The sequence below is a fragment of the Centropristis striata genome, chromosome 2 (assembly GCF_030273125.1).
Source record: "Centropristis striata isolate RG_2023a ecotype Rhode Island chromosome 2, C.striata_1.0, whole genome shotgun sequence".
Classification (NCBI taxonomy): domain Eukaryota; kingdom Metazoa; phylum Chordata; class Actinopteri; order Perciformes; family Serranidae; genus Centropristis; species Centropristis striata.
In genome coordinates, this window is record NC_081518.1 from 39,414,283 (window position 1) to 39,441,529 (window position 27,247).

The 27,247-nt window shown below is 40.3% G+C and overlaps 1 protein-coding gene across 5 annotated transcripts in view; it reads right to left on the reverse strand.

Annotated features, from left to right (window-relative positions):
- ntrk3b (neurotrophic tyrosine kinase, receptor, type 3b) overlaps nucleotides 1–27,247 on the reverse strand; it is a 215,610-nt gene that overhangs the window by 38,467 nt on the left and 149,896 nt on the right. For all 5 annotated transcript variants that reach the window (XM_059350870.1, XM_059350868.1, XM_059350867.1 and 2 more), the window contains one exon: nucleotides 6,014–6,202. In XM_059350870.1, the coding sequence (XP_059206853.1) occupies nucleotides 6,014–6,202 (189 nt within the window). The remainder of the gene's footprint in view (nucleotides 1–6,013; nucleotides 6,203–27,247) is intronic.

The window sequence follows — 27,247 nt, forward strand, 5'->3', positions numbered from 1 at the left end:
CGGCTAATAGCATACAAAAAGCTCCCCGCCATTAAATTCACTGTTGTGCAGGGGCTCTGTGTCTGTTGGCATCGTTGTGCGACTGACATGAACAACCAGCACTTACTGTTGACTCTCAGTGGGAACCTCCTCCTAACCTGCTGCGGCTGGCTCGCTGCCGGCCTGTGTTTGTGACTGTCGCTGCTGCCCAGCCTTGATGAACACTGAGTGATGCCTGGCTGAGCGATCACAGCGAAAAATGCATCACACATAAAATTATTCTGATTACATTTATTATGTCTCAATAACCAACGACAAAGAAACAGCCCAGCCCATATGGCCCAATCCCATTTCCTCCAGAAAACCGAAACTCGTATATCAAAAGCCATTTTTCCGACAAAATGACTGATTTTCCCAGTGTGGATGGGATAGTCATTACAAATTACCGCGTCCTTCATTCTTCTAATATATAGCAAGACAGATTAAAGCACACAAGAGCTACTGTGTGGAGTTGGGTCCACGACATTGTAACCAAAGTAGTATTATGTAAGTAGTATTACATAACTGCCTTCTTGTCTTTTGCCGGGTTGAGTAAATGTTCTTGAGAATTAGTCTTTTAATATTACTGTACAAAGATGCATGTACATGGACACTTAGCTACTTTTTTTCCCACTATTTTGGGGAAACTGTACTAAAAATACTGAAGAAAAAATCCTGTCTAGGCTGAGACTTCCTCCACTCTGTGTGATTGACATTCAGTCTGGGCCAGGAGGGGCTGCACATGGCTGTCGCCTCTCATGTGCAAGCAAACTCAATGGCTGCTAACAACAACAGTAGTGCTCCCACTGGGTAGCTAATTGCTACCGCTCTGCACTGCATGCTACCCGGGTCAGGCTTCGGTGGGAGAACAGTGTTCATACAGAAGTTAGCACCGATCAGTAGATCACAAAGGGAGGGAGGGGGTGGAAGAAACAGGGAGTGCTAATGGTATGAGCGGCAGAGCTAACAGTAATAATGGGGGTTGGTTAGCTCTATAGTTAGCTCACATTCACCTGGCTTCAGCGTGAGAGAGGCACCCATCAGCAGTGACATTAACCATCTCCACTGGAACGCAGGCACTATCAGCAGCTAACCCTCAGTGTGTGCACAGATCATCCGCAGAGTGGTAGCATGCAGTGCAGAGTGGCGGCGAGATGGCGCCAACCAGCCATCAAGGGGGACATGAGCAAATATTTGTTTGCTGCTATATTAATGTTTTTAATGTCATTGTCTTAGCACCAAGAGAGGCAGGGCGTTGTGATTGGCTGAAAAATGAGGGGATAATGAACGCTATCTTGAAAACAGTATTCTGAAATAAAGTGTCATTATGAGATAAAATGTCTTTGATTAAATAAAAATGAGCTCTAATGAAACTCTGTTAATGTGAAGTTAAGAATAAATTGACATTTGAACATATTGGTGTATTTAAATATTTCACACAATTAGCTTAGTTCAAATGAATAGTGAACATTTCGTGGCTCCATACCCATATACAACACTTATAAAGATAAAAGTGTATATTGATTTCCTGTTGACAATAGCTTCTCCCTAAGCTCAACCTTGGTGTTATTGCTGGATTAAAGTTTAAGCATTAAGTACACTTAAGCGCTAAGTACTTCACACTTTCTGCTCAGGGGAGGTTCTTTAAAAGTGACTACCATCACAACATAGCTGTGTGTGACATCTGGAGCTATGGAGTTAGTCCCCACAGACACAGTATATAATCTGTTACTATAAAAGCAAAAAGTACATTAATGTAAGTTTTATTCTGTTGCTAAAAAAAAAGTAGGCCGGGTCACCAGTGATGGGAACGATCTATTCACAATAGTGCTGACCTGCTACCATTCATGAGACTGAGTTACTTTTACATCCAACTTTAATTGGCAGCTCTTTGGTCCAGTATTAATGATAATGCAGTTGTTTTTTGTACACACCACATGCTCTCATTATATATGTCCCATATTTATATTAAAACCACATGTTTGTCTAAACTCAGAGTGAAAGGAGCCAATAATTTGGAGAAATGGTTTGGTATTTTAATTGACTCTGGCTTGTTTTTAGAATTGTGCCAGCGCTCTTGTTTGCAAAAGGCTTGCAAACCAATTAAATGTGTTTGCAGAAGCAAACATTTTCAATTTACTCTTTAATTTATTTCATTTTCATTGCTTTCTGCTTAGTCTGTAGAACTGTACTGTATATGGACCGAAAAAGGCAGTTGCATTTGCACTTTCTACTGTGTATGGGGTTCATCTGGTCAGATCTTCATCGAATTTTGATGTGGTTTCCAGTTGGATACAGTTTTCATAACACTGCAACTGGCATGAACAAGCATCTTTTCTTTCAACCAAGAACTTTCTACTTTGCTCTGTTCTTTGCTGAGCTGAAAGCAACTCATCTTGGACTTCCTGAGTAACAAAGTAGGTTGTTTGAATTCACAACTGGCTAGCCTGTGGGGCTGTTCTGCTTCAAACTATAATTCATGGAATCATAGCCTCAGAACATGATAACTGCCTTTCAATCAATCTGCTCTACATTTGCATTCATTTGCTGAGCTTTCAAGATGCCAAATTAGTCACTCCTCATCTCTGCTGGAAACATTTTAATCTTCAAAAACATCACCTTGAGCATAATTATGTCTCTGTTACACCAAAAGCAGAGGGGACAGAGTGGGGTTTAGTCCGAGTTGTGCCCACGCATGACAGCCCTAATAACATGGATATAATGAAAGGCTACGCGCTATACTCCAACATCAAAAGCTATTGTCTAATTTTGGCCAGCGGGATGTGACAAATCCGTAATTAAAATAGCAAGCTGAGTGATAAAACAAAGCCACTTGCTGGGAGACAGCGGATCCGGCTAGATATGGATCTGTCATTAGGCTAAAGAATTGTCCTTTGCCTTTTCCGCCTTTATCTCCCTAATGTGGCTATATTTCCCCAGGATTGGTCTTTTTCAGCGCGGCATGAAAAAAAAAAGAGCTGATCTCAACGAATGACCTAATCAGTCACGGCTCGCCTGTTTACCGCAACCAAAGTTGAGGCCACCGGTTCATCCAGAAGATGAAGCAATTGAATGACAGCACTTTATGCTTTTAAATTGGCATCAAAATGACAACTGTGCTAACACTTTATTCCTAATGCTCTCAATCTCTCGAGCTTGTTTACAACTGTATGTGTACAGGTTGTCGGTTCAACTAGAGGGCAGCTACAATTGGATATTTGTTATTTTTTCCTGCAATGTGGGAATGACAGCAGCACTTCTACTGCGTCACAGTCGAGATGCTGCATGCTCAGTCTTTCCTCCCTCTGATTCTGTTTGTGTGACTAGAACTAATACACACACACACACACACACACACACACACACACACACACACACACACACATATATATATTTATATATATATATAATTTTTATTTTCCAGGATTGAGTTGAAGATCAAACACTTATAAATTATACATCTGGTAAGGCTCTGGTGTGAGCTCTGCAGCAAGCCATTTCCCATCACATGCAGCTGTTTTAACAGAAGCCAGCATGGCAGACAGCAGCAACAGACTGTTCCTCCTCCTCCTCCTCCTCCTTCTATACTCACTCTTATTGTTGAGCTGGTTTGAAAATGCACAGAGCCCAACAGCTAGGAGCAACATGAATCATGCAGGAGACGGGTGTTGGAAGTGGACTGAGAATGACCATCACATTAGTGAACTCCTGATGGACAAAGGTAAGGAGAAGTATGAGTGTATTTAAATTTATGCGTGCTAGTGTGACTGCTGCTGGACTGAACAAGGGAGGTGTGTGTGTATGTGTGTGTTTTCCTAACTTAGGCCACCTTCAGGGACACATTTAAGATTGAAAGGCCTGTTAGGGACAGCTTAGCCAATTAGAGACAAAAGCTGCATCCCCAATGGGGAAAAAAAGATTTGTGTGTCAGTGCTTAAGGTTAGGCAAGTAGTGGTTAAGGTTAGGGTAAGTCTCCACGCAATGAATGTAAGTCTATGTAATATCCCCAAAAGAGTCACAAGTAAATGTTACCGAATTTCCCTTCGGGGATGAATAAAGTAATCTATCTATCTATTTCTAACTTTTGGGTGTGTGGTGAGGGTTAGGATATGAGTGTTACGATTAGGGTTAAGTAAGTGGTGGTTAAGGTTAGGGATAAAGGTAAGTCTCCAGGAAATGAATGTAAGTCTATGCAATGTCTTCAAGTTAGGCTACCTTTTAAGGTTAAAGATGTTCAGTTAAGATTGAAATTAGGATTTATGGCAAGTAGTGGTTATGGTCAGGATTCAAGTAAGTCTACAGGAAATAGATACATAGTGTATGAAGTGTGAATAGTGTGTGTGTGTGTGTGTGTGTGTGTGTGTGTGTGTGTGCGCGCGTGCGTGTGTGAGACACACTGGCAGTAAGCTATTCTCCTGGATAAGAGGCTTTCAAGTAAATGAATGAATACATTATGGATTGGTGGCCGAGCATCAATAACGCCGACATACTGTATGTGAGAGGAGTGAAGCTGCAGGACAGCCAGCCTGAGCAGGCCAGCAGCACAATGGGCACCCAAGGGACCCCTGACTGAAGACACTTATCAAACCATAGAGGAGGTGGAGGGAAGTCAGGTGAGATATCATTCCAGCCACACTAACTGTACGCCCACATCGACATATATGCATAGATTCATTCTCTCTGTCACACACCTACACACATACACTAGTTATACACACAAAGACATTTCCTTTCCCCGTCCGTGTGTGTCCTGAGGGTAAAAAATACATTCATATTCAGTGAATGATCGGCAGAGGCAGAAGCCGTTTGGAGCCATTTTGTTTTTCCAGCCGCCGGCAGAAAGCAGTGGCCATTATGACCTTGTGATGAATTCAGGGTTCATTTTCTTTTTATTATGCACGCACATAGAATTAAATCTAAAGGAAAAAAAGACAAAGGATGCAGCATCTGTAAAGTCCACGTTAAAGCCACTATTGTGCAGAAGCCACATTCTGACTTTCAATTCCAGGCGCAAGTTTCATTTGTGCCCACTGTCATTTATTCATTAGCTAGCAATCAGATCTCCTGTGCAAGGCATGAGACGTTATAAATCAGTCACCGGCTGGCCATTAACAATTCATGAAATTCATAAAACATAAGACCCGTCATTTATTTATCACCTCTAAATGGGATTTCCTTCCTTCTCATTGGCTCCGACTCAGAAGTCAACTTCTGTTAGCCTGACCAACGGCCATTTTGAGAGAGAGCCAAGATATAAACAATGCACATCCCAGCTGAAAGTCTTGGGGATGGCTTGATCTCACCAAGAGTCTTTTCCCTCACTAAATCCGGTCGGTGTGACTGGTATGGTGAGGAAGGGGAGCAGCAGGCGCCCGGCTGCGGCTGGCTGCTGGCACAGTTGTTTTCTGCTGATTCTCTTGAGCAGTTGATGTAATTGTGAGTAATTAGGCCTTAAAGTGGTCTTGTCTTTCCCAAACCTGGAACACGAGTCCCGAGGGAGAGTAAGTGAAATGGAGGGGGGGTGTTGGAACTCCAGTAGCTGGTTTACAGAAGGCTGCTTTTATCAAAACAGACCCTATATGAAGAGCCTGGAACTGGGCCAGCAGATGCTAACACCATATGATCACACTGCCTGTAGATGACACAACATTATGCTCTTGCCCCGAGGGCCTTGGCACTCCTCATTGTAAAGGTAAACAGCACATTACAATGGAGATGCAACAGTTGGAGAAAGCCTAATAAAAGGCGTGGTGTTTGATATCACTCCCTTACCAGATGCTGCACTTTACTTTACAGTGCATAACATTCTGTGGGAGTTTGTGTTTCTTAAGTGCCTTAAGAGTTTTAGTATACTTATCCACATGCTTGAACGACAGCAGTTCAAGGGTCCCTTTGTATCGCCATAAAATCAAATACTGTGAAACAATGGTCACCAGTGGTAATGAAAGACACAACATTGTCACAAGAAGCGTTAACAAGTAGGAACTTGACTTACGAGTGGTTGGCTTGTTGCAGTTGTGCCCATGCCTAAAGTACTGAGGATTCTCCACCACAGGGATACGTGTCATCCCTATGACAACCGCATCAGGACCTGCATCCAGAGTACAGGGGGTAATAATCCCATGATTCACATGATGGAGAGGGCTGGCAGAGTCTTCCTCACCACTGATCACAGCTACTGGACCTGGAAGATGGAGAGAAGACACAGAGGAATGAGCTATTTGGCAGATTCAAGTTCAATGTAGAGATTAAGTAATATCTGTCTGACTTATATATCATATTGTTGGTAATTGTCTTTGTTACTTATGGAGTCAAATATAAATCTGACTTAGGTATCATACATGGAAGTCATAAGCCTCTTCCACCAGGCCAGTTTTCAGAAAACAATGTTTGCATTGTGCATTTCTGCAAACTACAGATAGAAACATATGAAAAATATTTTGTATCCTTTAGCGTCTGTATGTGACACATCAGGCTTTCCACTAACTCCAATGTAAAACCCTCCGTGTCAGTATTAGACACCCAGGGCTACACCTTTCTTATAAATAGAATAAGCTCAACACTTCACTGTGCTGTAAATTGTGCTTGACATCCAGTATGCAACTTCCACACGTAATGTAATGTAATGTGGGAAGTAGCTTGTGGACCTTTCATTGAGGTATGAGACACATTGTGTCCAGCAGTTAAACATTAGAAATGAAAAATATTTGCATATCTATACATTATGAATTTCAATGAAGGAGAAGGAGTTGACTGAATTTCAATCATTTTTGATAAGGTAATTGGAAACATGTCAGAAGCAGAGCTTTAAATAATAGTCAGCTTAATCAAATGACATGTGTTACTGTTGGGGTGGTGGGTGGCTTGTTTGCAGTTTTGCACCACAGGCCAGTAAAATGAGTTACAGCAGTGTTTACAGTGTTGAAACTGTAAACGTGAAGAGGTGTGTGTTTGTATTCAGGGTGCTAAATGACTTCATGTACAATTTCAATCTAGTTATATGAACTCTAATCTACTAATCTAGTAGTGTCTGCCACATGAAGCACAAAAATAATGACAACTAAATAAAAAAGAACAAAAATAAACTTGTTATGCAGAAACCTGATAATGAACATCAGACTTATTTGACAGTTGGCATCAACAAATCTTTACATGTGTAAAACACATCCCGAATCTTTAAATGTTGTCCATGGGTGAAAAAAACCAAAACATTTTTAGTCAATTCTAAAAATACCTTACAGAAGGAACTTGTCTGGGTAGATAAAAGGAGCTATTTAACACAAATGATTAAGTGACACACAAGGTCGGTGCGTTTCCTGAGAAACACTCTTAATTTGTCAACTGATGTCAAAATGTAATTTCAAAATTTGTCAAATGGATGAAAATATTCCTTTGTTTATTCCAAAGCTGACAGAAAATGATTTTGATAATCAAATCATTGTTTCAGACATTTTTGAAGCAAAGATGCTTCTGGTACCAGCTTGTCAAACATTTTTAGTTGGTTCTGTTTCTGTCATGTATAATAGAGAATTGAGTATCTTTGGCTTTTGGATTGTTAGTCTGATAAAACAGGCAAATATGTCACTTAAGACTCCAGGAAACTATAATTAGCATTTTTCAGTACACTTATGATAAAACTTATTACAGGGCCCCCACGCATTTTACATCTTAAAGGTAAAAAAAGACTTTTTCAGGCCAATGATAAAATGTCCATGAACAATCTAATAGGTGCAAAAAAAGAAATGAGTCACAGGACTTTATTCGAAATGTCAATTATTGTATCAAAATGAAATGGCAACATTTTCCAATCTCTAATAGAGCAGATGGTAATGCTCATAATCACTTCAAACTACAGGCACAGTACATTCTCCTTTTTAAATAGATACATTTAAAATACAAGCACTTACATTAGATTTGTATTGACTTTCAAGCATGAGGGGAAATCAGAACTGATTGTGCTAGGAGTGTATTCTTAATGCATTTCATTGTAAACTCATCTCTCGATGTTATCAAGGTACTCTTAAGCCTTTCAATACAATCAATCAATAGCGTTCTTTTATATTTTTGTATTTTTCTTTTCAGCACAATGCTGCCTACATTTATAATTGAGCTCTTAGCCATTTTGGTTAAAAAAATATATTAAGTATGACTGTCTGTGCAAATAAACAAACGGGTTTCAGTTGACCTGCGGGTTGCAATTAGAGTAAACGGGCGTGCCTTTACATTGGCACACAAGTGCACTTCTGTTTTATTTGTCTGTTTTTTAAAGCATTTATAGTGCTCTCACTGTGATCTGTGAACACGGAGCAGGGGGAATGACAACCGAAAATTTGGTTGGCCCGTTGGTTAATTTGTTTAGTTCGTATTGGCACTCAGAGTGACAAGTGAATGCCCTAAGCTGCATATAATGTAGGATCATTCAAAATAGTAATAGGGTATAGGCTTGGAAACTGTGGAATTCATGACTCTACATGTTATATCACATTTTCAATTGCTGCCCCCTCCCTAAGAACATCAGAAACTGCTCAGATCTATCCACTTTCAAAAAACTACTCAAAACTCACCTTTTCAGAACTGCTTTTAATGTGCGACCAATGTCGTTGATTTTGATTGTTTGTTTGTCTTTATTTTAACTGCATTTTAACTGTGTTTTATAGGGTAGTAACAGTTCGTTTTAACAACGATTCGATTCGTATCTTAATTCATGGTTGCCAATACGATTCAAGGATGATATTGGTTCATTTAGAACAATACGATCCGGCTTCTCCTCTGCCATCTGCCATCATGCTATGTTTTGATATTTGCACTGCTGCTGGCACGTGGTGATGAAGTCACAGACAGGCAGACTGAATCGAGTAACGTTTAACGCCTTTATAATTAAAAGTGCTAAAAAAAACTCACATCCATATAATGTCTGACGTGCTTAAATCCAATGCGTTATTTCCTAGTATCGATACAATCGATTGATTACCTTTTCAAAAAATGTTAGATCGATATATGTCATCCAGAAGGCCAACTTGCCAAGCACGGATCAATGTAGATGGATCATAGGAATATAAATCGATTCATCGATGTAGTAGATGAATCGTTACACTCCTCTTGTTTTAACTGTAAAGCGTGTTTGAGTACCCTGAAAAGCGCTCTATAAATAAAATGTATTATTTACATTTTTGTATTATATGTATTGATATTATTATTAGCAGTGTTTCCATTAAAGTGAATTAGGGATGTTTCCATCAACTGGTTTAGAGCAAATAAAAGAAGCTGCGTAAATGTACTTTGGTCAGAAGATGGCAAAAGAAGAGATTGAGCAAGAGAGAAAAAAATAATTAAAAAAAAAGAGCTTGCTAATCGGACAACTTTTACCACCCATGAGAGAAAATATGTCTTCAGGGATTAGATTCAATTGGCCAACTTGTAATTGTTCTTTCATGTCAGAGTGGAAACAGCTGATCAGTCATGTGAGTTAAATGTTTGCTAATCAGAACTTATTCACAAAAAGCCTTTCCATCCCGTTTAGCGCATTACTGTTTTTCAAAAAAGACAAAAAACACCTCAATCGAGTGTAGAAACTTTTATGCATTCCAGTTTGCGAAAGTAAAAATCTAAATTTGTTGATGGAAACATCTTTTTTTTTTGGGCCGGCATTTTTTCAACATTCATTCAACAACATATGTTGAACAGAGTGAATGTTCAGGCACGTTTCCTGCATGGGGTCGTGAAGGATCGATATTCAGGGAAATCTGCACCGCCAAATTCACTTTATAAGTTTATTATAAATAATAAATAAATAAAGGGTTACGTCTGTTTGATAAAAGACATTTTGTGTATGTATGTGTCTGGCTGGCATACATGGAGGGATAGAGGGAATGCAGGAATATTAAGAACGTTCAAGATAATAAAAAAAAATGTTGTCACTCATCAAACCCATAATAGAGCTATCTTACTTTGACAGCCAACCATAATTTGATTTCTTTAATCAAAATTCAAAAGAGGTCTCTGACATGATTTACTGTCAGTCAATCCAGCTTCCTGTTATGTCGCTGCTGTGTTTAAAGTGACACACAGCTCTGACAACTGCAATCTTCACAGGGAAAAGGAACATTTAAAGCCAACAGGCAACAGAAGCTGATTCAGTGGAGCTGTGACCGTCAATCTGTTTACCCACAAAGTTGAGTCTCTCGCTCACCTGACAACGCCGTAAATAGTAATCAAGACCCAGTCATATCAAATTATAGACCCTGAGCTGCAGGGAGGTGGGCTGTGATGAAGTGACACATATGAGCATCAATTTATTTACAACATTTGCTCTTATGCATGATTTTCATAGCTGAGCAGCTGCTTTATGAGAGAGACGTGCACAGGTGAGCGCAGGTTCTCACCGGGCGACTACCTACCCAACCACGGGGGACAAGTGGCACGCTGCAGCCCTAAATCTCTGCCGATGCCTCTGACCCTCCACGACAGAAAGATATATGTGCAGCACAATGTTTCAAACATCACTACACTGGAAATAAAATCATTACGTAGAGCGCTAGATGGTGTGAAGTGTAAAATCTGTTAAAAAATAGAAAAAGATACCTCAAAAGGATTCTTCGATTATGCTGTGCTTTTTAAATACAATCTGAATTGGAATGAAAACCCATCTGGTCAGACTCCAGTACAGATCGATGCGGCCTTGGGGAATGCCTGGCCTGCCTCCAAACCGCTGCACTCAAAGCTACACAAAAACCTCCCACTTGATTTTTTGAGAGATTCAGGTTTCCCCGAGAAGTGAAAGTGAAATTGGACTTCTTGACTTCAGAACATCCAAAAAAAATTGCATTTATGTTACCTGAGTGATGAAAAGGCCCAACGGCCTCCGAGGGGTTTTTATCTTCTGAGACGTTGCCTGTGCACAGAATGGAATTGGAACAGGAAGTGGACATTTTCCCCCGAAACGTCTATCTGAGAGTAAAGTTCCTCTCTATTAAACCAACTCTGATTTATTCAGGAGAACTGGAAAATGAAATGAGCCAACTTTCGGCTATTTTTTCATTCTTTTCATCTCTCACCCCTTTCACAACTTTTTTTTTAGCAGTAATATGGTTCATACAGAAGGTTAAATCAGCCATGCACTACGAATGGCCACCGGGTCTAATTCAGACCTTGACTAAGAACTTTGGATGGTTTTTCAGCTCTAACTTTTCTATTCCTCAACTTAATACAGTCTAATAACATGACAGGTGTTATGATAAATACGTAAACATCCACATTCCCCTCAAATCAACCTATTCAGCAACACCTTTCAAGTCCATCTGTCTGTTTTTTTTTTTTTATCAGTTTCATGATGTTTAGCAGGTATGTACTATTAAAGAAATACAACATTTTAGGAATTTTGGGCTTTCTTGCAAATATAAAAATGATAAAATAGATACAATCCCACATAGGAATGTGCCAGTATCAAATACACTACAATTATTGTGGTAAAAAAAGATCAAGGTAAACTGTATCATCAAGCGCATACTGTTAGTGCAAAATTATATAAAACGACTTCACACCATGACTGCCTTAGACTTTATTGCTCATAAAAAACAGAACATTGAAGCGTATATGCAGGTTTGTCGGTCCCATAAACAAAAGCAGGTTGGTTGTTAAAAGTTTAAGACAGTTGCCTGGAAATAACTTTTTAATGCAGCAGTGGCTGTGTCTCTTAGATTCTATGTACCTGTTTAGTCTGTATCACCATGAAGGTGTTAAACGACCTTGCTGGGGTTATTTTCTGCAATGATGACCTGCATGATGTACATTAACCTGTTTATTGCATGGATAGCTGTTAAAGAAATCAATCATTTGAAAAATTATTTTGATTTAAAAATGACATTTAAAAATGTTTTTCATTGTTTCAGCTTCAAAAATAGGTGATTAATTCTATGTTTTTTCTTTTCCTCACTGAGACAGTTCAGCCATTAACCATGAATCCAAGGTTTTGTCATTTTCCAATTGGAAAAAAAATCTTCCATGATGTTTTCTGATAAAGAAACAGAAAGCTCATGTTTTTTGCCACAGCAGATTTTTACCAGACTTGTTTCTGTGACCATGGTGCTGCAGAGTCTATGATCAGAACTTTGTCCATAGAAGCATCTATTACAGTCTTTAAGTTTCACAAAAACTCTGGTCTCCTGAGTAAAAGTCCTGTGCTTTTCGACCCATCCATATACCTTAACCTCTTGCCTTTGTGGACTTTCTTGCTCTTTATACAATGTTGCCTGATTTCCTCCTTTGCTCCTTCCCTAATTACTCTAGAGGTCGGCACCTAATAACAGGTTGTAATAAGCTGTGCCTCATGGCTTACAATCATTTTAGATCAAAGGTTTGTATGCTCTTTTCATATGCATAAGTATGAAAAGTTAATGAGAACAGCCTGAGTAAGCCTATCAGCTTATGCTAAGCTAAGCTAACCAGCTGCTGGTAGAAGCTTCATGTTTACCATAAAGACATTAGAGTGGTTTTAATCTTCTCATTCAACACTCAGCAACAAAGTGAATAAGAGCATTAAGAAAAAAAACTAATATTTGAGAATATATAGATATCAAACAGCTAAGTCAAATATTCTCAACAACTCAATGCAATCATTTCTCAGAAAAGAATTGACTTGTTCCTTTTCTCACCTCATATCTAGCCTCATATACAGCTGCATTTCACACAGAAGTTGGCAAGAATGCAATTGATCATCAAAGGACACCCAACCACCGGCAAAAAAAGCCTTCATTTAACATGTTCAGAGTAACAGACACCAGCTTGTTCAGGGATTCCTTCTGGGAAAGTCTTAGATCACAGTGGCGGGCTGTCGTTTGAAGGTTAGTTAAATCTCATTGCTCACATCCTTCTGTGCTTCGCCTGCCAATATGTTTCTCCAGAAAATCATCCTTTTACTTTTCTGTGGGAAACATGTCTCTCCAGAAGAAATTCCTCCATTATTTTCCAAGAGATGCGTCACTTCAGTCGGCATTACTCGGGCGGTGCAGCAAATGCTTTATGCTTATGTAAGGTGTGAAATGCAGGTGCATTAGCTAATTCAGCCAAATCAATTGATCAAGTGTGACATTTGCATCATCTGTTTCTCTGAGTTTAGAAGTCAATCTAATTTACTCAACAAGAACAGAGACAGAGGCGCCTTCCTCTCCTAGGTTTTTCAAAATGGACTTGTTCATTAAGGTATTGTCCGAGTCCTGGGCCTCGCTGATAAATTAAAAGAGCATGCAAACCTTTGAACTAGCCACCTTTCAGACACAAGCTGACTTTTATCTCCAGGCTTTGTCACCCTGGAAGCATAATCGCATTAACCTTTTTAAGAATGCTAAAAAAAACATGCAAATGTGGAAGAAAACCTTCTTATATCTCTGTGACTAACTCAGGACTACATAGTTGGTTCTTTGTACATGAGTCTATACAGTTTGTAATTATTGAACAGGTAGCATTTAGCAGGCTAAAGCGGGTGGAGCTCTTTTTTTCTCTCCCTTTTTCCCTCTTTGTTTTATTGTGTATGTGTGTGTGTGTGTGTGTGTGTGTGTGTGTGTGTGTGTGTGTGTGTCATGTATTTACCTCCAGAAGTATAATTAAATAAATATTCTAAATATAATAATATTTGTGAAACAGACCGGGGACGGTGTGGTTAATTGAAAGAAACAGAAAAACTCAAAGCTGCCATGTCCTTAATTATGCATAACTTTAAGCCTTTATATCATTTAAATTGGTGAGTTACATTAAAATTCTGCCCTCGTACAGTTGTCATATTTTGGTCCCGGAGGCTGCTGCTTGGGTAAAACACTGCCACTTTATTTACTTTTTACCCAGCTGTCCAATCACAGCAGAGTACCAATGTGCCCTGCTCATATGGAAGTACTCCTTGAACCAGTTTCCGGCTAACTTCAGCTCTTGGGCCAATCATTGGTAGTACTATGCATAAAGTTTATATTTACAAAAGCAAACCTTTCCTTTTAAACACAAGATGTATTGTCTTTGTAATTTTCATTTGAATATACAAATTATTGCTTTCGGTTCAAAGTTTTATATTCATGTCCCAACTTGTTATTGTGAATATAAAGTTGTGTTGCTTATTTTCACTGACCTGGAGATAATTATCAATTATGTTCTAAAAAATACACTGTGGGGTTGAAGAGATCAGAGCATTATAACAGATTTAATATAATTATATTTTATAATTACAGTAAAATAGGTTGCAAACTGAAATGTAATGGTGTCAGGGCTGAAAACGAGTCCCTCTCTGGCCCTGAAATAGTCATAGCATTTTTTCTTTTGGACACTAAAATGTGCTTAGAACCTTCTTATTCCCTCTTTAAATTAACCAGGGGGACAAACAGACAATGACACTATGGGGAGTGCACTAGGGACGGGAGCCATGTCCACTTACTATTTTTAACTCCCTCACTTTTATTTCCTTGGTTCTCTTACTGTCCTTCCATAGTCCAGATGAGAGAAGATCTAAGTTGATTAAAATGTTGGCAGCAAGCAGCAAGAGTCTAGTGGGCTTTCTTTTGCCCTAGCTTTCGCCTCTCAGGCCACATAGAGCTGAGTCTCTTGGGGATCATAAAGTGTGTCAAAAGCTCCGGCCTGGCTTCTCCTGGCGAAATAGTCTACTTGCGACGGGGAGTAAGGCGGCGGAATAGTTAAACCATACGTCTGCTGTTGGCCTCACTTTTCACCAGTAGCATGAAAGCATGGCGGAATCAGCGAGCTAGCTAGCTAACAAACAGACAGCTCAGCTGGCTGGTTAGCTAGCTTATTAATTCAGTTATAAATTCAGGTTACAGAAAATGAAAAGAACAAAGTTGTCACTCATCTGGCAATAGCAATGTGCTTACCTACACACTGATGTGTGGATGAAACATTAAGTTGTTAAATTTGACTTTTATTTAGTGGCTGGCTCTCCATGCTTCCTACTGCTTCACTGCTCGTTTGGTTAGGACTGGAAAACCTCACCTCAGTGAGTCCACATAGTTTTGTTCTGCTGAAGTGTACATGGAAGTAAGCCACTCCAACAATTAGTAGTAGTACTAGTAATAGTTTTTTGCAATGACAACAGTACACTAAAAAATGGCTGCTGCTCTGACAACCCTGCTATATTGACTTATTGATTTAAATGGGAATGTCAATTCTACTCTCATTCGGTTTCTGTGAGCTGCCCTATCCATCTGATTGCTGAGGTTGGTGAAATTTTATGTCGGCTAAAAAGAAAAGGCTACCCTTCGAGGCCAGTTATCATTAACACCTTATATTCACCAATATCAAGTACATTAACAATACAAATGTTTACAATACATAGTATTTCTGATATTGTTGAACTGCCTGTGCCACTGCTGTTGAAACTGCTGGTGATGTGTCTCTGGAAGAGGACCATATTGTCTGGGTCTGAGACTTGGGTCAATGACAACGTGTGTCCTTATTTATGCACCATTCTCAGTGGTATTACAAGATGTTATTAGTATGTCCATATCTCATTTTTCCTCCTCATTCTCTGCTGCGCACCTATTTTTCACAACATTCTTTGGCATTTCTGCACACTGTATTTATTACAGTTCTCTTTTTTTTATTAGAATAATTATTTGTACAAATATGCCACACCAGACTTAAAACTCAGCAGGGGGATATGTCTGTGGAGCCACCTGATTGAAGTGTCCCTGCTTCTAAAGTGAGTGCTGAAGGTGGTTCTCAGGACAAAAAAAGTTTGAAAAAAAATTCAAAAAAAGCCAGCGGGTGACTCTGTAGGGTTTTCCCTGTGGTGGGGAATAAATTGTGCAGAGTGTGATTGCTTCCGTTCCACCTCCTTGTGGTAATTATCGCACAGATTCCTTTCAAAGGTAGTTAATTAGGACTGGAATTAACTTGAGGACATGTAAAATGAACAAGAGAACACAGGAAGGATAACTCACTGAGGCAAGGCCACGCTTCTAGTTAAGGATGGATTTGAAACAAATTAAGTCCATACGTGGGAAGCGTAGAAAACAGTGAAATCAAGGCAAACGTCATGCTTGTGAAGATGGAAACAAAATATTAATCAAGTGTTATAATGATTAAAGCTTTGTTCCTAAATCTATCAGCGTTGTTATTATGCCATTCGGTTCTTTGACTGTACAGCAGGTTAATTCACTGATATATTGCCGTAATTGAAACCAGCAAATGGCTTATGTAACATCTTAACACCTGTCACTTGCAAACAGGAACCTTTAACTCAAATCCTGAGCATTTTTGATACTAACTTAGTAAGTCACCTCACGGTTATCGAAAAACAACTATGATGTCTCGACTGCTTGCTTAGTCGCAGCGAATCCACACAGCAAGTGTAGCGTTGGTGCTATAAAAAGGCCCGTTAATTACCAAATGCCACATCGTGTGAAGAAGCCTGGAGGTTATGTGTACTGCTCAGATGACAACTCCCTTCACTGCACTGAAGAAGACATGTGCACAGCTCTTCTGACAAGTGGCCTCAACCTGCTCACTCCACCTCCTACTCACAGACGGTGAACATGTGACAGCGCAGGTCGGCCGTATCCAGAAAGCAGCCTCTACGCAGTGAAGCACCCCCGGACTGTTTGCTGTGTCCTCTCCAGTTGATGGTGACCAGCAAATATTGAGCGCTTAGACAGCTGATATTTATGATCCTCTGCAATGTAGGCTATCGACAATTTACAATCACCCCACACAGCTCAATGTGCTCTCTCTTTATTGTGGTATAAACAACAGCGAACACTGAGGGGAAGGACGGCCGAGTCGAGACAGAAATAAACACGCATTTGAAATCTGCTGTAAACCTATCACTCATTGCATCTGAAGCCACTTGTACGTCCTCTAAAGTGAAGCGCCTACACCGTGCCGAACATTATCTGCAATGACACAGCACTGAACCAATTACAGCTTGTGTTGCTGTATATCTGCGGCCTTGATGCTCAGAATGATAATAAAACAAAACAGTGAGATTGTTATTCTGACTCTGTTCTCACAGTGCCCTATCAGCTTTTATATCTTTGACAACACATTACTCTGTAAGCTCCCTGAAGACAGACGAAGTAATTTTACACAAGTCTGAGAAGCGATGGAAAATGACATCATCCAACAGCCAAGCTGTCCCGGATCTGTCCCTTGATTTATGACTTCAACGGAGTCGGGATCTTTACCAAAACTGGAACCTACATTTTATCACCTGTTACGCGCCCAAACACAAATTGAAAACAAACCATACAGCAATTTGAGAATATATTTGGAGCAATACAAGTCTCCACTCTGTATGGGGTTTCATTCTTCTCTCATGGAAATGTAATCAGAAAGGGCCAAATGAAAAGCTTGTGGTGGCATTGTTACGGAAACTAGTTTGCATCATAAACTCAGCAGTAAAGCCAACAGCGCATGCATACACACACACACACACACACACACACACACACACACACACACAGTACAAACATATGCACAGCAGCAGCCACACACTCGATGGCTATATTTCTTGTCATGGCATTACAATATGAAACGATTCCCCAATGTCGAGCATCTGGCAGAGTTTGCATGTAAATCACAAAGGAGAGCCACATTCAGCCACTGCAGCCACAAAACGGCTTGATGATTGTGCACATCAGTGCTGCGGGTGAAGCCCCTGCATGCTAATGTGTCCCGCCATTCTACTGCGATGAAACAAGTGTTTTAGCGGTGTTGGTGGGGAGTGAGCAGAGAGGTAAATTAATATTCAAAGGAGCTGATAAGATATTTCTTTAATATCATAAATTCCAGTAAAATGTACTGAACATTTTGGAAGGCGTTTACTTAACATACATATAGCATCAAATTGAATTCAAAGGCAGCACTGAACCTGAATGATTCCCTTTGTATAAATATTTATAACTTGCTCTGTAGCTAGACAGACAGCTACCTCATTGAGCTCCCAAGAGAAGAAAAATGCTTTCACAGTCTTCACACAAGGAACATGAACAGTGTAGCTGAGTATCTAAAAAGGTGGCAAAAACCCAAAGAGCCGAAGCAGTTTGTCTGCAAACATCTGATTGGCCACAAGGAATACTGTGCCCCTTACTGTACTGCATTACAGACAAGCTGGACTAAGAGACAGATTTTTATCGGCGGATTATGTAACAGTGGACCCCTGGGCACAGCCACACAGAAGGCCCCACAATGTTTCCTACATGACCAACTGACAGAAACTTTATGTTTAGACTCTCTCTGTTGTTTTATGTCTCTTTGTGGTCATTTGTCTTTTTGTAGTTGTTTTAATCTTTTTGCAGGATTTTTTTTGTTTATGGTTATTGTGGCACATTTTAGAACATTGTTGGCACATGTCCAACGTTAACGGCAGAAGAGGTCGTGTGTCAGTACCACAAATAACGGCACATAGGTACGTATCACGGCTTGCTGTACAACAGCACGTTCTAAAATAGCACACACATAGAGTCGGCGGTTGTATTCTGTGCCTCATCATGGTTATCTTGTGTTTTTGTGGGGGTTTTTTGTGGCTTTTCCAATTCATCCATTCTTTTTGTGGTGTCTGTGGGTTTTTTGCAACTGTTTTAAATGTATTTATAGGTTTTTTTTGGTGTCTTTGTAATCTAGTTGGGTTTTATTTTTTGTTTCTTTGTGGTCATTTGGCATCTCTAGTGGGCTGGACAATGAACATTCTGATGTTCAGCAGGTGTCATTTTGATTCATGGTGATTATAATGTTCACTATGATTGTCATATATATATACTTTACCAATAGTTTATTAAAAACTATAAATGGTACTAGAGGAACGGTCTGAGGACCACCAAAGGCATTATGATACATCTTCTGGGAACCATGAATGCCTACCACATTAGCTAGGTTTTTTTTTTTTAAACAGGCTTTACCAGAATCTTTAGAATTCATCACCTGGAGAGCATGGATGTGTGTAGCAAAATTCCAAAATGAACCTCTAAAATTAAGTACAATCTCATTGCAATCCATGTTGTTGTTGAAATGTTCAAGTCTGGACCAAAGTGCTCGAGCGCCCAACCAACTTAGCAATCCTGCAAGCATGGCTAAACAGCCACCCTCCCAGGAGAGAAGCATTAGACTCTTGTAATGCTTAAGTGAACGAGGCAGAGCCAGTTTAGAATACACCAGTGAAAAGCTGATTCATTTTTAATCAGAGGTTTCCCCAGCTGGTGAAGGTAACAAAGGCAAGCAGTCTGTGAGGGCTTAAAATGAATTGAAGGCAGCACATTAAGGTCATTGTTAACTACATTTTCTGCACTTGGGTGAATTCAGGTCCCATTTCCTTTCCGTCTCAGTTACACACAAACACACACAATCAAATCATTGACCCACTGTGGGACATCGATCAATCAGGTGTCAATGTTCTCCTTTTTTCTCTTGCAGCTCTCTTCTATCCTCTCTCTCGTGCACCCACTTTTCTTTCATTTCCTTCACCATTTCCCTCATTACTTCATTTCCATTCAAGTGCTTTTGTTGTCAGGATGTTTAACATGTCGCCAAAGTCAGTCAAAATTCTAGCAATCCTACTAATAATAATTAGAAAAAAAAAAATGCCTCCAGAATGACAGCGACAGCACTTGTTCACAACCTAAATTCCTCTATCGGCATGTTTTACTCGAGCAAGTGCTGTTTCATCATAACTTAAAAGCACTTTTAAAAAGACTCCCATCATTTATTTCATCTCTCTATATTGTCTCTTTCTGTCCCTGGCTTTTTCCCTTCCTCTTTCTTGTTTCTAGCCTCAGGGGTCTTGATTGCTGCCTCAGTTCTTTCACAACTGCAACCCTCCATTGGAGGGTTCTGCACCAAACAGATCTGTTAGCCTGAAAGGTGGAGGAGGGAGGGAAGAAGAAAAAGCAGTGGTGGAAAGTGAACTAAGGTAGAAATGAGGTTCTCTTTACTTGAATATTTTATGTTACATTATACTTCCACTCCACTAAATCTCAGAGGGAAATATTCTACCTTTTACTCCACTACATGTATTTGATAAATGCAGTTACTAGTTACTTTTATACTACTAGTGACACTACTACTTATGAGTGGAGATGCTTGTTTTTATCTCTGTAAAGGAGGTCATGTTTGCAGCTTGGTTTGTTTGTCTCTTTGTCTGTTTGCCAGCAGAATTACAGAAAAAACAACTGCCCCGATTCTCTTGAAACTTGTTAGAAGGGTACAGCGTTGGCCAATGATGAGCCCATTAGAGTTTGGAGTGGATCCAAATCATAAAGCAGAGACACAAATTGTTTTTCACTTTTGTTAACATAGCAAGATAGGGCTTATGTGCTGTATTCATGTGGTGTTGGAATAATCAGAAAAATGTGTCCCTTTTTACGATTTAAAGGCCATGAACACACCACAGTTGGAAGTGGTCAGTTGGCAGAGGTCTGCCACCCCAGAGTGCCGTTCTAGTTCGTATTTTGTTTGGAAGAAAAATGTGTATGCATGCGTGTCATCACATTGAGATCCTAGAATCTCAACGTCTGAAATACTCACCAGCAGCACATAGTTTCCTGGATTGAGGATCAGGTCTCACACAAGAGAGTACTAAACTACTGAAGGCTACATTAGTATGATCGTATCAAAGATGGAAGAACCATTGTGGTTCATTGGTGTATTTTTTGAATAAGATACACCAGAAACAATCCTAAAGGTATGTGAGGTCACCATGCACCATGGCAGAAAGTAAGCTTGGGTTATTTGCTACTCTGCTGGAAGTGGAAACGTTGTATCATGCTCTCAAGACCCATTTCCAGGAGGAGTGGGTCTCCCACATTAGGGCCTAGTAACCCAGAGCTGAAGAGCACCAAGAAAGTGCTAAATACCTGCAGAAGAAGCATGCTGCTGGAGTCTGTAATTTTGTCACAATATCCAGTTGTAGACACAACCATTGCCAATGTGCAAGCCAACATCATAGAGCTTTTTTTCTGCTGCCACCTGTTGGTGGAAAGTTGAGCTTCAGGTCATGGTTTTTCTGCTGGTGTTTTGCCCCTCCTTCTTTGTCATGGCAATCCATTAAAGCAGCACACCAGCAGCTGCTTGTGGAGGAGTCATGAAGCAATGCAGTAGAAGTATATAGGGTATATAGGGCTGCACAGTGGATCAGTGGTTTACACTGTGGCCTTGCAGCGACAAGGTCAGGGTCACTACGAACTTGAATCTTGTTGCTGTGTGGATTTTCTCACTGTCAGCGTTGATTTACTCTGGATTTGTTCCAAACTCCCAACTGTTGATATATGGTTTGTACATGGTGGTATTGCTACCTTTACTTAAATAACATAGTACTACTTCCAGCATTGAGAAGGAGACGGCAGTGTGTGTGTGTGTGTGTGTGTGTGTGTGTGTGTGTGTGTGTGTGTGTGTGTGTGTGTGTGTGTGTGTGTACGTCTCTGTATGCATGTGGATGTGTGCTGGGGTCATGCTAATTAAACATCTCACCACCACACATGAATGCAAATCATCCTTCACACGTCTGCCTCATCACGACCTCCTATACTTTTCGCCTCGTTACAAGTCTATATTGCTTCCTGTGATGGCACTGAATTTTGGCACTGGAATAAAATCATAAGGTGCAGAATTGTGATCTTAATTCCTCGGGATGCTGAGCTGAAATATGTAAATATGGCTTGACTGCTGAATTACAGGCTGCCTATCAAATACATGCTTATACCTGCATGAAGAAAATCAGAGCTGGAGTGTAATGTAGTGTGCTGTAAGGTGATCAGAAGGGGGAGGTGACTACCATCTTCTTTATACTGCTGCAAGGGCATCACCTCCATAATAACAGGATGTATTAATACCCTCAATCTTCTATTAGCAACAAATATAATGTATTGCAGGCAGGTAATGCATTTAGAGATGGATGGACAAATATCTCAAAGAACTGATGGAGATATGAGTGTCAATTAAATTGAAAATAGTCTTACAATCTTGTTTCACTTGGGCCTCCATCCATTACATATCCTACTGTACCTATGACATATACTGCACCATGCACTCTGGTTGCTCCGTGGTGAGGTGCTACAGCGGGCGAGCAGACAGGCTCTTTAATATTTCAGTCAGACTCCCACCAGACTGATGGCTTACAGGGGCAGCCATGCAGGGCGCATAGCCAAGGTTAGCTGTAACATCAAGCTCCCTTCATTTGAACCTGAACACTGTACTACTACGCCCAGAGAAAAGACTCTTCTTCACAGGTTCTTCTGGGTATTCCGTGTCACATAATGCCTCAAATATAATAAATATATTTTGGATTAAGTACTTGGTGCAGTTCTTACGAAACTTTGTTTGATGTTGACCATTTTCTAAGCTTTTAAATGGGTCTAATGGGTTTAAAATGGTGCTATAGCATGTGTGACAAAATGCAATTAAGAGGATTAAGCTAAAGGACCAGTGTGTAGGATTTATTGCCTGAAAGGGAATATAATATTCATAATTATATTTTTATTAATGTATAATCACCTGGAGGGAAGAAGAATTGTTGTGTTTTGGTTAGCTTAGAATGAGCCCTTCGTATCTATGTTGCACCACTACAGTAGCCCTGAACGGACAAACTAAACAGTAGCTCTAGAGAGGACCATTTGCATTACCTGAGGGCCAACTACAGGCTTGGAAAGGGAGGGGTGAGATGAGATGTATTCAAATGGTTCCAGTCTGCAACCTGGGGTCAATAATAGACAGAATTGAAACTCGACATTAAGATGCATTCAGTTTGTTTATTCTGTGACCATTTGAAATTAGCATCCAAAGGCCAGGATTAGAAACATCAAATCTCATGATTCATTTCCCTTTCTCCTGAACTTAGTGTTGCTTCACCAGTTGTTTAGTAGGAGAGAAACAGCACATGCATTGATATAAGTGAAGCAGGTTGGATACTGGACTTTTTCAGGGGCCTGACCTGATGTCAAACATATTTATATCCGTGCTATTTTCACCAAAGGGAGTCAATGCCTGTTTTCTCTGTATAGATTCTATATTATGTTGTACCTTTCTAAAAAATGTTCCATAAAGGGTTCTACTGTGTGTTTTTAGAGAGTGCATTTTATGCAAGGCTCCAGGACAGAAATGGAAGCAGCAAAAAAGAAAGGCAAATTGAAAGAAAATGTAATAAAGATAAGGCCGATCAACAGCTTGTTCCCAAAAAAATGTCAGGCCCTTATAGTGATTGATTTGACTGTCTTTCTCCACATGGAAGTTTCATCCTGCCCAAACTTACTGCAGGAGATGTCACGCTGGATGTACAAGAGCGTATAGGCATTTCAAACAAAACAAACATCAAAACTTCTCCGAGGGCGACTGCTGTGGGCGACACGTTGTGAAACGGAACACATCGTTACCCACAGCGGGCTGTCAATCAGTGTCATGTGCATAGGGATGAAGATGCTAAATTTAACTTTCCCTGTAGTCTGTGTGAACACAACCATAGCCATGTAAATGCAGGAGACTGTGGACTTGAGCTTAAAGATGCCTCATTGTGTGATTTTTTTTTTCTTTTTTGCACGCAAATCAAACAACCAAAACTCATTTTGCAAGGAGCTGGTGGAGATAAACAGTGATTCTTCAAAGAAACCTAAACAAGACATGAGGAAGACTGGTAGCACTGAATCAAGATGGGGGGAGAGAAAAAGCAAAACTAAAATGTAGGTCGCCTAATCCGGCTCACTGTGACTGGGGGGCACCAAGAAAGAAGAAGAGAAGCAAACCAACTAATGCAGCCAATTAAACTTCCCCTGCCCCTACACCACCCCCACCCTTCCTTAGCAAACACTTCAAAGTGCTGCCATCAGCGAATGGCAATAAAGTGAATGAGCTGGCTGTAAATGGGTTTGGATGCTGAGGATGCTGAGGCAGGGGACTGTCAAATGATGCTCATCACACTGAGAAAACAGTGATCCCATGTTGTAAGAGCAAAATGGGTGTCCGACGCCTTCCAAACAGCAGCAACAAACCCCACTAGATGAAATACGCAGACGAATACAGCAGAAAACAGCAGCTTATTCAGGGGATGGACATTTCTGTTGATGGCCAATGGGGTCGATGGCTGTGTTTGCGAGTGCTATGAAAGGAAAGCTACATTATTAACGCTCGTGTCAGGGTGTCCTGGAAGAAAGAGCAATCTCCCAGCAGGAGCTCCGAAATGACACCCTCTCTAGACGACCAGCCTGACGACTAAATCTAAGAAAATACAGAGCTGGAGTGTTTTTGTGAAATGGAGGATAGAGCCCAGTGTAAGCCGAGAACAGCCGGCTCCATGGGGTACAGGCAAAAGGAGAGATTTTTATTTTCCAGCTCCAGGTAACGCTATTTCAAAGAGCAGAATTGGGGCGTCTCATTACACAAAATACATTTCACACAAATCCCTTCCTTTACATAAAACCCTCAAGTTTTTTCTCTCTCTTCTTTTTCTTCCTTCGTCCTTTCAGAAATCTCTCTCTCTCTCTCTCTCTCTGTTTCCCTTCCAGAGCCCAGCTGTTTTGTGTCCTGCTGGGCATTCGCAACGGGACGATTTCCACACCGATCTGAGCGCCATTTAAATAAACATCAACAGAAGATGTCAGAGGGAGCCTGTGAATAACACCAGAGGCTTATCCACTTCCCCAGCTTTAAAGAGGGAAGAGGAGCCATCCAGCCCCTTCATTTCTCTCTTTCTGTATTCTGTTTGAATAACCAGCATCCAGCCATCACTGCTTTGGCTGCGACCACTTTATGTAAGCCAGAAAGGCCAGACTTCGGCTCCCAGTAGGACTGGCTCTGAGCTCTCCTGGAAGGCTTCGCTATAATATAGACACTTTTATCAATGTTCACTCGCAGGCTTAGTGCCGTCTTGGTTAATTGTAATTTCAAAATAAAGACACAACAGGGAGGTTAGGCTTGAACATGTGCACTCAAATGCAGTGTGTGGGAAGATACAGTGCATATATAGACTACTGTATGCATCTGCCTTTGCCCTTGTGTCTTACAATCAGTAATTTTAATAATTGATTTTTCAAACTTATTCAAAAAGCAGCTTCCACCCAGAGTTGCCTATGGCTTGACTTTGAAATAGCGTAGAAAAAAACAGCAATGACTACCCTGCGCCAAAAAAGACAAATTGGGTCATGTGGACTGCCACTTTATAATGATATATTTTTAAAAATAATTTTTCTTCCAATATCAATCATAAGCTGCAAGATCAGGACCTCCACACAGTTCAGGCAAACTGCATCAACTCTTCTTGTAGACCTCTTTCCCCACATCTCTCTCTCCTTTTGTATTTGCATTGCTAAACTGTTGGCAGCGCTTGTCATTTTGTTTCATAAGTGATAGCAATTACTATTCCAGTGCCGGCGATCAAAGAGACACCAAAAGGCGTTTTTTTAGACAGGAGAAAACACCAGACACTGCTTTCCCTCTTCTGTTTACACTGATAGAGGCTGAGGCCTAGGAGGCAGGGTGGCTTTGACTGACAGAATGGGAATACACCTCCTGTTTTTATGATGAAGGGAAGGTGGAGAGGAGAGGAGAGGAGAGGAGAGGAGAGGAGAGGAGAGGAGAGGAGAGGAGAGGTTGGCACAAAGGGCAAACCATTAACCAGTAGGCTCTCTCCTGCTTACATTGGATTAGATACATTACAGATTCTTTTTCAGGTCTGGGAAAGCTGGAAGCATTGAACCGAGCAACAATTACAGCACTCATAATGAGACAGCGGGGCCTTGACTTCAAATAACGAGCCTCTTCCAGACTTTCTCTTTGCTAAAACACAAATAGAACGGATTTTAATCTGTCCACGTCATCTACAGTATATTATGTTCTCACACGCCGGCAGTCTTGTAGATGTCTCGATTTGTGAAATCAAGAACCTAAACGTTGCTCTAGGAAGTGAGATAATAAAAGACGTTTAGTTTACATGTTAAACAGAGACTTAGGGTAAAGGCAGGGGATATTTGGACAGAAAAACAAAAGTGAATCCCATTTCCTGAAAATTACTGCTGAGGGACAGATGTGCAATTACAGTAAAGCTGTTTCCAACACCTAACCTAGTTATACTGCTGATAAAAGAGAGCACAAGGTTTAATAACAAGCAGAATAAAGAAAAAATTGTGAAATTAATCCTTACTGCCAAACTGTGTGAAATCTAATGTTTGACTGTGTGGCCCCACATGTTATAAAACAACACTAAGAGTCAACACCAAGGCTGACAGCAGTGTTAAATTTAAAATTACCAAGATACTACTTCACACCTACAGAAGTTGAATAACAGCAAAGCTACACTGGGAAAAATATTTCTCAAAAGAAATTTACAAAAAAGAAAAAAAAAGAAAGAAAGGAAATATTTCATATGAAATTACAACAAAATTGAAAACAGACAAGTCACATGCCAGCCAAAAAAAATTCCATTCAATTGAGCTCATTGAAATTTTTCACAGGTCATACATTTAAAAAACAAATATACATAAATACATGTCACATAGAAAATTGAGTGGCTTTAACTTTTCCCGTTTGTTTGAATTAGTATTGCACAGCAGTAGTTTGAAAGTATTTTACCTCGGTTCATGACCTCCTTAAAGCACGTCTAATGGTCAAACGGTGAACCTTTAAGCTAAACGGTTCTTATTTTCAGTTTCCAGGCTATTCTGCTTGATTAATTAAATGGAGGGAACCTGCAGGCTGCAGATATTAATTAGTTCATGATTAAAAAAAGTACATTTTCACACCATAAATCATCCCACCGGGCTAAGAAGCAGCTACTCGAGAGACAAGGTCTGCTGTGGTTTCTTGATGTAACATTTCAGCTGATAAGCCTCTGTGTGTGGTGAAGACTTTCAACCAGTAACCACATTTAAAACCAATAACAATTTGTGGTAATGTCCAGCATCTCAGTTAGCTGTGATAGTGATGCACACCACCTTTTAATTTCAGCTGGAAGACGAACAGATTATTTCCACACAGCCTAGTTATTTGCAATGCCGGTGAGGAGTTGGGCCATATTCCACTGTCAGAGTTGCAGCGACTTTAAATAAGGGCATCGGCTAATAGCCTTAAATGTAAATTAAAAGGTTGTTGCCCTGGTCACGATACTTGTACTTGTATTGTGGGAATAATCTGCAGCATGGTGACATGCCCGGCCCAACAATGTGCATCGGCTCCCCTCTCCTCCCTGGACAATTCTCCCGACACTCAGAGGACAGCTTCCCGGCCCTCCTCCCCTCACTGTAATAGAGGTCGGATGCTGCTTTTC